This window comes from Equus asinus, chromosome 17, assembly GCF_041296235.1.
Source record: "Equus asinus isolate D_3611 breed Donkey chromosome 17, EquAss-T2T_v2, whole genome shotgun sequence".
NCBI lineage: Eukaryota > Metazoa > Chordata > Mammalia > Perissodactyla > Equidae > Equus > Equus asinus.
The window spans coordinates 711,275-723,466 of record NC_091806.1 but is presented as its reverse complement, the minus strand read 5'-3'; the positions used below and the strand labels follow the sequence as shown (position 1 = coordinate 723,466).

Sequence of the window (12,192 nt, the reverse complement as noted above, 5' to 3'; positions counted from 1 at the left end):
GGACGGATCTCCCGGTTCCGTTCAGGGAGTAGAGCTTGTGAGGAGCACGGCGGCGTCCGGAGCGGCGCGCTCACGAGGCTGCAGGGCTGGGGCGGTGACGCGTGCCGCCCCCAGGACCCGAGGACCCGAGGACCCGGGAGGGGAGCTGCGCCCCGGGTGGACAGGTGCGCGCCGATCTCGCGCGCCTTCCTTGTTCCTGCCTCTGGAAGAGCTCACTCTTGCGAGGTCTTTCCCTCGCGGGCTCCTGAGCCGACGTGGTTGAGTTCGGACGGTTGGGAAGGGTGACGCCCGTGTAACGGGGCGCCTCCCGGGAGCCGGGGCCCCAACGCCTTGCGTCCGCTGGGCGAGGTGGAGCCCAGAGCGAAGGGGCAAAGTCCAGGATTACAGTATTCATATTGAATCATTTTGTTGCTGCTCGTTGACGATAAGTGAGCTAATTTTCCTCCTGGAATCTCATGGGATTGCACTAAGGGCCGCGAAAATGCATTTGTTCATTTAGTCACTCAGGAAATGTTGATCAAGCACGTACTGTCACTCCTCCAGCAGCTCTCCCTCCAAAACAGGATACCCTTTGGGGTACAGATTATCCTTTAGAATTGAGTTGGTTCTATATACTGCGTACTGATTGTGTTTGTCACGATTTCCTGCCTAACAGTTTTGTGGAAACAAGTGTCTTTTATGGAAGTGCCAAGTTTATTCGGCAGGAGGGCTTCACTGAGTGGACAGAACGGGCGCCTGAGAGGTCTTATCAGCAAGTCTCGGGTTTATCTGATAGTCTCACGAAGGAAGGAAGAGCAGTACCTGCTACTTTGTCCTTTGGTGGGTGGCTGGGTGGGTGGATTCTCGGTCTAGGTGTTTTTTAAAAAAAATCTCATTACTTTTAAAGCAAGCTGTAAAATGTGATTGTTTATGTAACCACATAACCCAACTATAGGTATGCTTCAGATAAGAACCACACTGATACGATGTCTGGCCGATTAACTGCAGTGGACAGGGGTCTAAGAGCTGTTCTCTGTGAAGAAAGTGATTCGTAAGTTCGGCATAGCAGGCATACACTGTGCCCGTCCTGGCTCCTGGTTCCGAACGGATTCCTCAGCAGCTGTGTTCTGGCTGTGCTTATTTTCATTTCTCCAAAGCCCTAACTTTCCTGGGCATAGAGATGCTGCTGCCACCAGCTTTCCTGGTGAGTTCCAAAGGCAGAGGTGTTTGCCGTTTGATTTGCAGTGAGCTCTTGGCATGCCCTCATTTGTATGTATTACATTTGTATTTCTTTTCATTTAGAGGCAGGATGGTAGAGTGGAAAGACTGGGAACTGTCAAGAAGCCAGAGTTCTGATCCCCTTTCTGTTACATGCTAGCTCGGGCAGATCAGGACCCCTCCCCAACCTATAAAATGGAAGGCCTACACTCGGCCTGTCGGCTCCTGTCTAATGCTGACGTTCTGTGATGAATCTGACTTGAGTAACATAAGTGGACTGCACAGGATTGTGCACAAAGCTGATTTGGAGGGAGGTCTGGGTTTGAGTCTTTCCTCTGCAGGTGGTCTGATGGTGGGCCAGTCAGTCTCCCTTGGGGCTCGGCATCTTCATCTGTAAAATGGGAACACTACTCACACTCCTGTGAGGATTAGATTTGATCATGGATATTGGAATGCTTTGTCCATGGGAAGGAGTATCACTTGCTTTGACAGCAAAGAAGAGCATGGAAGCCTCAACCAGTAGGTGCACATCTGTTACCGTGACACAGTCGACTGCTGGCGTCCAGCCGTCCTCCAGCGGGCACGTTACAGAACCGCAGGGAAGGTTTTCCTCCTGTCCTGTCCTAAGACAGTTACCTTCTTTCCTCATCTCTTACCTTTTCTTCTCTCCCCATGTCCACCTCTACCCCAGTGATTTCTCCCCATCTCCACCTCTGTATTATTTGAACTAAATGATGCCTGTCTGAACAGATAGACGGATGGCTGAATGGTAGTGGATGACAGACTGTGAAGCACATTTAAAGGCCCTGTCTCATTGAAAACTAAATAAAGAACTACAACGATGTCTGCAATTGTGTATTTATATTGGACTTTGTGTTATATAACTATTTTAATGGATAGCCTTTTGTATTCATAGTATTCACAGTAACTTCATGGTGTGGGGGAGGGGAAGGCCTTTAAGCCCCATAAGCTCTATTAACTTATCAAATGTTCCCCAATACTTTCAGCAGAATGTTCCTTAAAACTGTGCCGATGTGGGTTTCTGTCATACCTGACTAGATTGCCTCCTGAACCCGAGAACCAGGACAATCTCTAGCCGGGCTGATGGGCCTCACTGACTTAGTCGTGAAATCGGACGTGTCTGGAGTTAGCAGCAATAGTCCGATTTCAGCATTTTTACTGTTGTTTTACCTGAACTGAACATTGAGAACCTTTAAGTGCAACTTCTGAAATTGAAATTGGAGTACTGCTGCTCTGGGATTCCTGTCTGTCTCATTCCCGTTGCCTCTGCTTTTTAAAGTACTGTCTTCCTTCCACTTGTGGCACAACTTGGTCAGGGCTCAGACGGGAAGAAAATTTAGTAAACTGCTGAATTGTTTTTCTTGACTTTTATTCCCAAAGTTTGGTAAGCTGACACTTCTGTTGAATATTTAAGATTTTTAATTAGTAACATAGTACCTGAGTTTTGTTACTTGGTATGAATTCTCTCTCAAGACTTCTGAAATTTTTATTAAATAAAAGCTAACTTTACTTGCTGAATGTCGCTGTCAAGGAAGAACACCAACTTTAGTGGCGCTCCTTTGGGAGTTGAAATGGAAAAAACAAAATTCCTGAACAAGGTAATTATGCTTTTTCTGTTGTGTAAATGAACTCTTAGTTTTACATATTAAGTGTAGGCCAATAGAGGGTTATAAAATGACCAAATAAATTCATAACCATTGACCAAAGAGGTGTACTTTTTCATTCTTTTCCAGTGGTACAGTTTGGTTGCTCAGTTTTTATATTTACTAGGTGGCTATACCCTTTTACTTTCCTGAGTGTGGCAACATAAATATAACCTCTTTTAAAATTCAGTGCTCAAGACCAGAGTGTTTGACTAATTTTTGTTTAGGAAAGACTTAGAGTCCTTAAATTTTATCCAGTTGTAGAATCATGGTGGAGGTGCTGACATTGTTTTATAAAAAGGAAAAATTTGAATATCTTTTGGGAATTTCCCTTGGTCCAGCAGTACAGATATATTGGAGTCTACATGTTCTATTTCCAAAAGTAAGATCAGATTTCTAACATCACGCTACTTGTTCAGCTGTGCTTACAAAGGAATTATCAAATATTCAGAATCATTAAAAACTAAAAATTCAGGGCTGGCCCCGTGGCTAAGTGGTTAAGTTCACGCACTCTGCTTTGGTGGCCCAGGGTTTCGCTGGTTCGAATCCTGGGCACGGACATTGCACTGCTCATCAAACCAAGCTGAGGTGGCGTCTCACATGCCACCAACTAGAAGGACTCACAACTAAAAACACACAACTATGTACCTGGGGGCTTTGGGAGAAAAAGGAAAAATTAAATCTTTAAAAAAAAAAACCTAAAAATTCATATATATCTTTAGCAGAACATTAGAAAATGTTTTCTTCTAACAAGAAATAATCCTTTTTATGTTTAAAGGTCAGATAATTTCTAGGGGAAAAATGTCTTAGAAATAAATGCAGTAGGAGCAATTATAATGCACATCATGGCCGTGACAGTGCTTTGTAGCACCGTCACCAAGGTGGGTAGGGTGTGTGTCTTCTCTTTATTACAATGCTAAAAAAAAGACTCTTCATGCACATCCACGTGGCTTTGTCTTGTTGTTTATGGGAAACGATTACCATTTACAGGTATTTGAAATCATTTTGTCTTCTCCAAAACACTGCTCAAAGATGGCATTTCAGGGACGATTCCATTCCTATTTCACAGTCTATGCTAGACGGCACTACTTGCGCCTTCGGATTGTTTTGTTAATAACCATGACATAAAAAAAGCCACCCAGCTTGAAAATGACACTTGAGAGGATCACAAAATCTGAATTAGAGCCAGCTGACTTTGTTTTGAGGGAATTTTCGCTTCAATGGAAAAATGCAGGGGAGACATGCTTATGACCAACTTATGTAAATATAACCTTGCTACATAAAAATTTATATATGAAAATGATTCAAGATAACCTTTTTTCATTATAAGAATTTTACAGAAATATTTGAAGCTGATTTTAAAATGTAAAATTCATATTTAATCACGTTTGAATTCAGATTCTAAATTGTGTACGAAAGTTTCCTTATAACCATAATACTTTTCCTTTCTTTTTCCTTCCTTATTTTTATTTATTCTGAATCACAACCCTTAGATCTCAACTAGTTTTCTGTGTAGTAGTTTTTCTAGAAATGGGTCAAGAAGAGGTAATGTTGCTAACAAAGAGCAAAACTTAATTCTTTGGACTTAAGCTGCATAAGTGTTTCCTCAGTCTAACTAGGATTTGATTAATTGGCTGTAATTTAATGCTGTTTATGTTTTAGCTCTGAAAGAAATGTTCCTGAGCACTGAGTGCTTTTTGAAATATGTGACAAGACAGCAGGTGGCTAAAGGAATTCCCGCAGTTAACGCCGCTTTTAAGAGAAATATCTGAAATTTTAAGAAAATATCTCAAATCTGTCCCTGATTTAATGGGGGCAAAATGCATTCATATTTGAGGATTTCTAAAATGTTTAATTTGCCTCTTAAAAATGGATCCCTCATGTTTTTAAATAACAGCAGACAAGCCCAGAGAAGAGCACACAGTCAAATGTGCATGCGGTCAATACAAGATGACTTTTCCTTGTGTCGTTGACCTGTATTTTAAATGGTATTGGCTGAATAACATAAAATAAGTAGCTATTTTAAATAAATTCTGAATGAAAGCCACAGAAGGAGGATGATGTTTTTGAGATCCTTTTATTTTTTAAAGGATTGTTTTAAAATTTTAAACTACAAAACAGATTCCATACATTCTGCCATAAATAAAAACAAACAATAAGGCAGGACTCTACATAAGCAAACCGAGAACTGTTTTCAGAAAATGTGATAAAATGCTTTACAATCATCAGCCATCCAGTTTTTAAAATAAAACTGTTGAAAGCTCACAGGTCTTCAAGCGGCACATACAAGACACCCTTGAAGAGGGAACAAAATGTGGTTCTGCCGTTTTGTACTGTTCTCACATTTTTGAAAACCTAATTCTGCTTAGAGCATAGGTCTGTTCCATGTTCTAAAATTCACACAGGTTGGTTTGTTTTTTTCTCAAGAACCATATGATAGAGGCACCAATGACAATACAACTTTGTTTCCAAGAAGCTTGTAACAAAGCATCGTCTCTTTTAAACATAGGACTTAAGAGGCAAAAAGGGAATCCTGGGTCCTTCCCTCTCAGACGTGGCCTTGAGCCGGCCTTACCGAATCCGCTTCTGCTGCCGCGCTCTGTAAATGTCATGCACAGGGGGGACCACCGCTCCCTTTTCTTCGTCCTCGTCTGAGTCCTCGTTGGGCCTTTTGACAGCCTTGGTGAGGACTGCGTTGCTTTCCACAGGGCCGTTGCCCTCGACAGCCAGCTCGGGGGCTCCGCCGGTGATGATCCTCACAGCCTCCTCCACGGCTGCGGACACAAAGGAGACGCGCGGCAGGACGTTAGTTAGGCTGCTATGAAAGAACCTGCATGTTCTGTTGTGGAGACTTTCTAATTTCATAGCCTACCATTAGCAAAGCATGGGATAGTACCACTGATACTAAATAATTAAAGGAAAAGACAAGAGCTGCTGTTTAATTACTTTCATAAGCCAAGTCTGACAGTGGCTTTTACGACATTTCACTTGGTGGAACTGGAACACCAACAAGCCTCTTTGCACCAAAGAGGATCCCTCTTGTGTGGATCACTCCTGGGTTTCACTGCACGTCTGCAGGCTGGCTGGTTTGGGAAACTTCACTGGCGAAGAATAACTCTCTCCTGCCTAGGAGACAACAATGTGAACTCCGCTTTAAAAATGGAGCTTTCATCACTTACTATTTGGTATCTTGCATCGTCGGAAAATTTCCATCAATTCATCCACTTGTACAAAAGGACCCTATTTTGATAGAAATAAATTATAATCTGCAGTAATCTGGCAAGTTAAAATAGCACTACTTTAGATTTCCCAGGATAGAGGAGAAAAAGCACACAATAACTATAACCCAGAGAGCAGGTGTCTATCATGAAAAGAGTGAGCAAACCTGGAAGCAGATAGGAGGCGGGAGGAGCTTCATTAGCACGACGGCCGCAGGCGGCACGGGGAACACTCCCCCCGGAACGGGGTGCAGGCCCGGCGCTGAAAGAGAACAGAAGGCAGCGGTGGACGGAGGCGCCGCACACACGGCAGCGCTCCAGCGGCACCGTGCACGTAAAGGCGCCCCGCGTCCGGGCGGCTTTGCTCCGGGCCCGCTGGCCGCCCCTGCTCTTTCCCGTTCGCCCCGCTCGTGGAGCCCGCAGGGCAGCCTCGACCCCGGGCCGCCGCGCGGGGACCCCCGGGCCGAGCCAGCCAGCTCTCGTCAGAGGCCGGGGCTGGCCTCACAGGTCGTCCGCTCAGCAATCCGTTCGGTCAGTTAGGCAGCAGCACATTTAATGCCGAGGGCCTTGTTCCCACGGGACCTGGAGGGGCTACTACCCGTTAGCTGTGTGAATGACAGCAAAGCCCACCGCGGAGGGCGCTGCCCCGGGCGCAGGTGCTCCGCACAGGGCAGCGCTCCTGGGAGCTTCCTGGAGTGGGGGTCGTGGAGTCTTCCTTGCCTTTTGTTAGACATTTTTAACTCATGTTGGTTCAAAGATTACAGACAACTCACTGGTCATAGCGACCTGAAGTCTAATAATTAATCTACAGTTGACAGGTCACATTACTTTGTCCCCACACCTCTGGATTTAAATCAACAAACACACTGAGGTCTTAGAACTGGGTCTGAAGTCGTGGCTTACGTGCTAAATGTCGTGGCTGAAATGGAATCATCTGCTGAGTGTCCGGCTTAGGGTACTCTGGTTTTCTGTCCACTTCGTCCTTCAGAACAGGCACTATGGAAGGAGCTACAACTGGGTCTGGAATGATAGCCGCCAGCTTAGCACGGGAGACATCCTGAAAATGCAGAACAGAAGAATCCTAGACCTGAAAAAGGGACTTACAGAGTATAATTGTGCAATTCTACAATCTCGAGGACACTCTGTGAATAACTACTTAAAGTCACAGAAAGAGAGAATGAGAAGAATAAGCAAGAACTTGATGATGGTAAAGATTGTTACATATTCAACAAGTGGAGCCAAAAGTCTCTAAAGACTTGGTGTTTCATAAACTTTCCCCAACCCCAGGTGCGAACATTAGACTCGGTGTAGCCATTTGTAGAAGAGACACAAGCTTTTCTGGGTAAATATATAACACTGGGCACCAGGTAGAGAATGCGGTAATTTGGAAGAAAATTTGAAATTTTAGATACTTTTATGACACCCCCTTCCACCAGAATTAAACATTTATCAGTTTCTTTAAGAAGCTGCATTAAGTGAGATCCTGCTTCATGAAAGCTGAAATAAAGTTTATCATCACTTACACTAGTTAGTGAGATTTTGCTAATGAAAAGAAAAATTACTCCTCACATACTGTTACAAGGGAGAAGGAACATTTATTGAGCAGCCACTATTTGCCAGGCAATTTTAGCCATTTATTCCCTCTTTGATGAGGCAAATAGTAACATCTCCATTTTATGGGAGGGACTGAAGCTCAGAGGTTCTGATATTTCCAATGTCATATAGCTACGAAGTAGAGGCCTCTCTGACCTCGAACCCCTCTCGTCTTCTCAGCACACCAGCAGTGCCCCGCCAGGGCTGAGATGGGTCAAAGGGAGCAACGTGGCCACTACTACCCGAGGCCCTACCCCGGAGAAGTTCCTCCACGACAGGCAGCTATGTCACTCCATCTGAAGAGAACCAGCAGAGCCCCTTTGCCACCAGCAAGAGGCATGAGGGCAATTTTACTTCCTCAAAACGTGCTCACGTGCAGCCGGTGACATCAAATGCAGTTGGTGGCAAATCTAAAGGAGCAGACCCACTGGGAATCGCTTTTTCTCTCTTTCCCTCTCTCACATGTACACGCACAGAAGCACATTAATCCTTCCCAAATAAACAGAAGAGTAGAAACAGAAATACAAGATGGAAAATTCATATCCAAGAAGTAGTTCTACTTGGAAATAGTAAGATCTTTACCCTCATTAACTTCCTTAATTTCCATTGTCATCTTATTTCCATTAGAAATAGCCTTTTCTAATAATTACACATAGTCTTAAGTGTCTTTGGCTTTCCATTGAAAAGTAGTTAAACTGGAAGCAGAATCTGCTCATCCCTGAGCAGCCCCTGAGTCCAGAATAGGAATCTGGGAATTGGCGCTTCCATTAACGGAAAGGTCTGAAGTTCAATTATGGGTAATTTCTCTCAAACATTTAATCTGGTTCACACACCAGACCAGCGAGACCCAGGCCAAAAGAGGGCAGAGAGGAAGTGGAGAATGATGGTCAGGAGCGTCCTCCTGCTGGCTGGCTTAAAAGGACCAACACAGGACTCTCGTGGATATAGCTTCCCCTTCCATCTTTGTTTTTGTTCACAGGACACCGAAAAATCAAGAAATGATAGAATAATGGTCTTCTCAGCAGGGGCTATTTCTGGGAATGCACAAACAATCCTCCGCCCTGGCCTGAGTGGGCTCAGGCAACAGCTGTGTTTCCTAACGACTCGGTGTCTCCCCAGAGGAGCTCCGTTCCTAGACAAGCTCATCCCTCAAGGGGTCCACTGAAGGAGTCCTGTTTGGAAGATACAAATCCTTCAAAGAACTTTATGGATTTAACAAGCTGTAACATTTCTTCATTAGATCTACAAAATATGTAACATGAACTACATTTGGTTTAAGATCTGTCAAAACACATTCATCAGTTTTAAGAACTATTACCAAAAACTGTAATACCTCAGATGACATTCAGATTTTCTTTTGTTTTTCTTCCCTCCTCACTGCCTCCATCTGCCCACCAGACATAAGATATAAGGCACTGACAATTTCCGGGAAAGAATGAAACCATTTGTTAAATCTCATTTTAATTCTCATTTTGCTCAGTATTTTGTGTGTGTGTGTGTGAGAGGAAGACTGGCCCTGAGCTAACATCTGTGCCAGTCTTCCTCTATTTGGTATGTGGGTCACTGCCACAGCATGTCTGGTGAGTGGTGGAGGCCTGCACCCGGGATACAAACCCACAAACCCTGGGCCGCCAAACTTAACCGCTATGCCACCAGGCTGGCCCCACTGTTAAGTACTTTTGACAGTCAATGTTTCATAGACCCAAGGAAAACCCCTGAACTTTCTTCTTGTTTTCTACAAATCTATTCTAAAGCTACGTTAATTTCTATTTCAGAGTTTACTTTAGTGTGAAGTTTATCCTTGAACTATTCTAAAATATTCAAAATATTCTAAAATATTCAAAAATAAGGACACTACACACATCTTGATCGTAAGTACATACCTTATAACCAAGTGCTTTTAGTTCACTGGCAGAGCAAGGATACAAGTCCATGAACTTGTATCTGTCTACCAGTAAAGCTGTTTCTTTGCCTTCATACTCTTCTTTGAATGCTGTAAACCGTCTTTTCTCCACTTTGAGTATACTTGCTAGATCACCAATATTACTTTCAAAAGCTAGAAATCGGGCCCAGATTTCTCTGTAAGAAAACACATATAATCAATACTTAATTATTCTGTGTTTGGGGTAGGGAGTCCATTTACAAAAATGCCTTAAGTTCCCTCTCTCTTTTTTTTAATTATAAAAATCTATTTTTTATTATAAAAATTTCCAAACTACAGAAAAATAGAATAGTATAATGAATACCCATTATTAATATTTTTGCCATTTTTGCTTCATCTTGTTTTTGTTTAAGAATTTGAAAGTAAATTATAGACATTATAACACTTCACCCTAAATACTTCTGTATTTAAGCCCTTTTTAGAGTTTTACTTATTTAGCATACCTTCCTATCCTTTGTGTCAATAAAAGAGATATTTACCCTAGAGAGGGTAAACTCTAGGTGGAAGAGCTGAAAAAGGAACCTAGAAAGATTTCCAATTTCTCCTGAATAATGTGGTTTCACCATTTTGTGGAGTGGCATGAATTATAACAGAATACATTTCTTTACTCAATGTATGAACAAAAATATATTCCAAAATCTACCATGATTGCTCTCTATTTTTTCCCATTAATATGGATCAGTGGGGACAAATTTGTACCTCACCACTGTTCTAACAACCAAAATTAATGCTGAGACTCTACTTACGTAAATGTCACTACGCACCTTTGTACTAACATAATACACTGAGTGCCTACTGTACACCAGGTATAGGACTGCCACAAACATCCCACACTGGTAGACATTCTTCTTGCTTCATGAGAAAGTAAGGACTGGTGAGGTCATGAAACCTGCCCAAGGGGTAGCTGGCTGAGCTGGGATCTGAAGCCCAGACTCCAGAGCCTTAGGATTCCCACCGCGCACTGCACCGTGTCACTCCTCTGGGGAAGCTGACACTCAGAACCATCAATCTGCCACATGACGCGTCAAACAAACCTTCAATACGTAAGAGTCTTTGCTCTGAGTAAGGGAGGTAAAAATTTCAGAACTCTTCTCTAATTTGTTCATATCAATTTCTAGGGATATAGTAAAGTAGAAAGATATGTTAAAATATTTGATAATAAATTGCTAATGCATTTCTCAAAACAATTCTAATCAGTACACTATTTTTTTTTTTTAATTTTAAACACATATGAAAGTATTGCTGGCAGACATTTTTGTAAATTAAGCTTCAAGAGGCAAGGGAAATTTCTCCTGAAACTTATTCTCAACAAGCAAGCGTTCATCCCACAGATCACAATCGAGTATTCAAGCCGCCCTTGGAGGCTGACCAAAGAGTTTCACACGGCTTACCCAGACTTCTCAGGAGGAAGGCTTCCAGACGTTAACACTCGTTCAAACAAAACTCGGGTATTGTTGTCCTCTAGAATATTTAAAAAGATTGTAAATATTTAAAAACTTCAGTTTTACAGTTCAACAGTGTTTTTGCACATGCATTATCTCATTTAATCCTCACAAAAATCCTGTGCAGAAAGGTAACTATAATAACACCAATTTTTTTTTCTTTTTGAGGAAGATTAGCCCTGAGCTAACATCTGCCGCCAATCCTCCTCTTTTTGCTGAGGAAGACTGGCTCCGAGCTAACATCTGTGCCCATCCTCCTCCACTTTACATGTGGGATGCCTACCACAGCACGGCCTGCCAAGTGGTGCCACGTCTGCATCGGGATCCGAACCAGCGAATCCCGGGCCGCCGAAGCAGAACACGCACACTTAACTGCTGCGCCACCAGGCCGGCCCCTATAACACCAATTTTTATAGATGAAGAAAGTTGAGGTTCACAAGCATTCAGTGAGTTCTTCACTGACTGAGTAATAGCGCTCTCTCTAGAAGCCTGCCTAGAGTTCAGCTCTCTTCTATAGAATACTGCAGCTGTAAAGGCCAACAATTTGTAACTGTGTGCTATCTGAACATAATTTGCCTCTAAAGAATAATGAAAAGTACATGTCTGCTGACATTAGAAGCGTCAGACTCCTGGTACTTTTAAATACACCAAATGTGAAGGATGGCAAGCTGCAATTTATATAGAGCTGGCCTTCTCACTTGGCAGCACCAAGACTACTCTGTACGTAGCTATTTTAAACTCTCATAGAGGTACGGTAATATCTAGATTGGTAGATGAATATGCAAGTAGCAAGTGAATTAAGAATGGCACCAGAGGTATACTGAAATTTGAGTCTTGGAAGGCCCTCTGTAGCTGGAAGGGGAAAAGTAACCCTTCTTGCTAAGCTCTAAAGGATCTAGTAAAGTTTAAGAATCCAGCAGTAAACTTACTAACAATCATTGAATTGTATGTTTAAAATGGATGCATTTATGGGATATAAATTATACCTCAACAGAGTTGTTTACAAAAACATCCAGCAGAATGGTTGATTTGTATTGCCTCAGGGTAGTTATTCAGTTTTACTACACGTCCAAATGCAAAGTAAAACAAGAGATTAAACGTACTAAACCAAAGAAGATGACACCACATTCACGGCT

The 12,192-nt window shown here is 42.7% G+C and overlaps 1 protein-coding gene across 1 annotated transcript in view; it reads right to left on the bottom strand.

Moving 5' to 3' along the window:
- Window positions 1–4,922: 4,922 nt before the first annotated feature.
- Window positions 4,923–12,192, bottom strand: part of CSTF3 (cleavage stimulation factor subunit 3) — a 67,264-nt gene continuing 59,994 nt past the window's right edge. The window contains exons 16-21 of the mRNA XM_014851073.3: window positions 11,006–11,075; window positions 9,556–9,751; window positions 6,983–7,136; window positions 6,247–6,341; window positions 6,041–6,101; window positions 4,923–5,635 (exon numbers count right to left, since the gene is read on the bottom strand). Of these exons, the coding sequence (XP_014706559.1) occupies window positions 5,433–5,635; window positions 6,041–6,101; window positions 6,247–6,341; window positions 6,983–7,136; window positions 9,556–9,751; window positions 11,006–11,075 (779 nt within the window). The 3' untranslated portion in view covers window positions 4,923–5,432. The remainder of the gene's footprint in view (window positions 5,636–6,040; window positions 6,102–6,246; window positions 6,342–6,982; window positions 7,137–9,555; window positions 9,752–11,005; window positions 11,076–12,192) is intronic.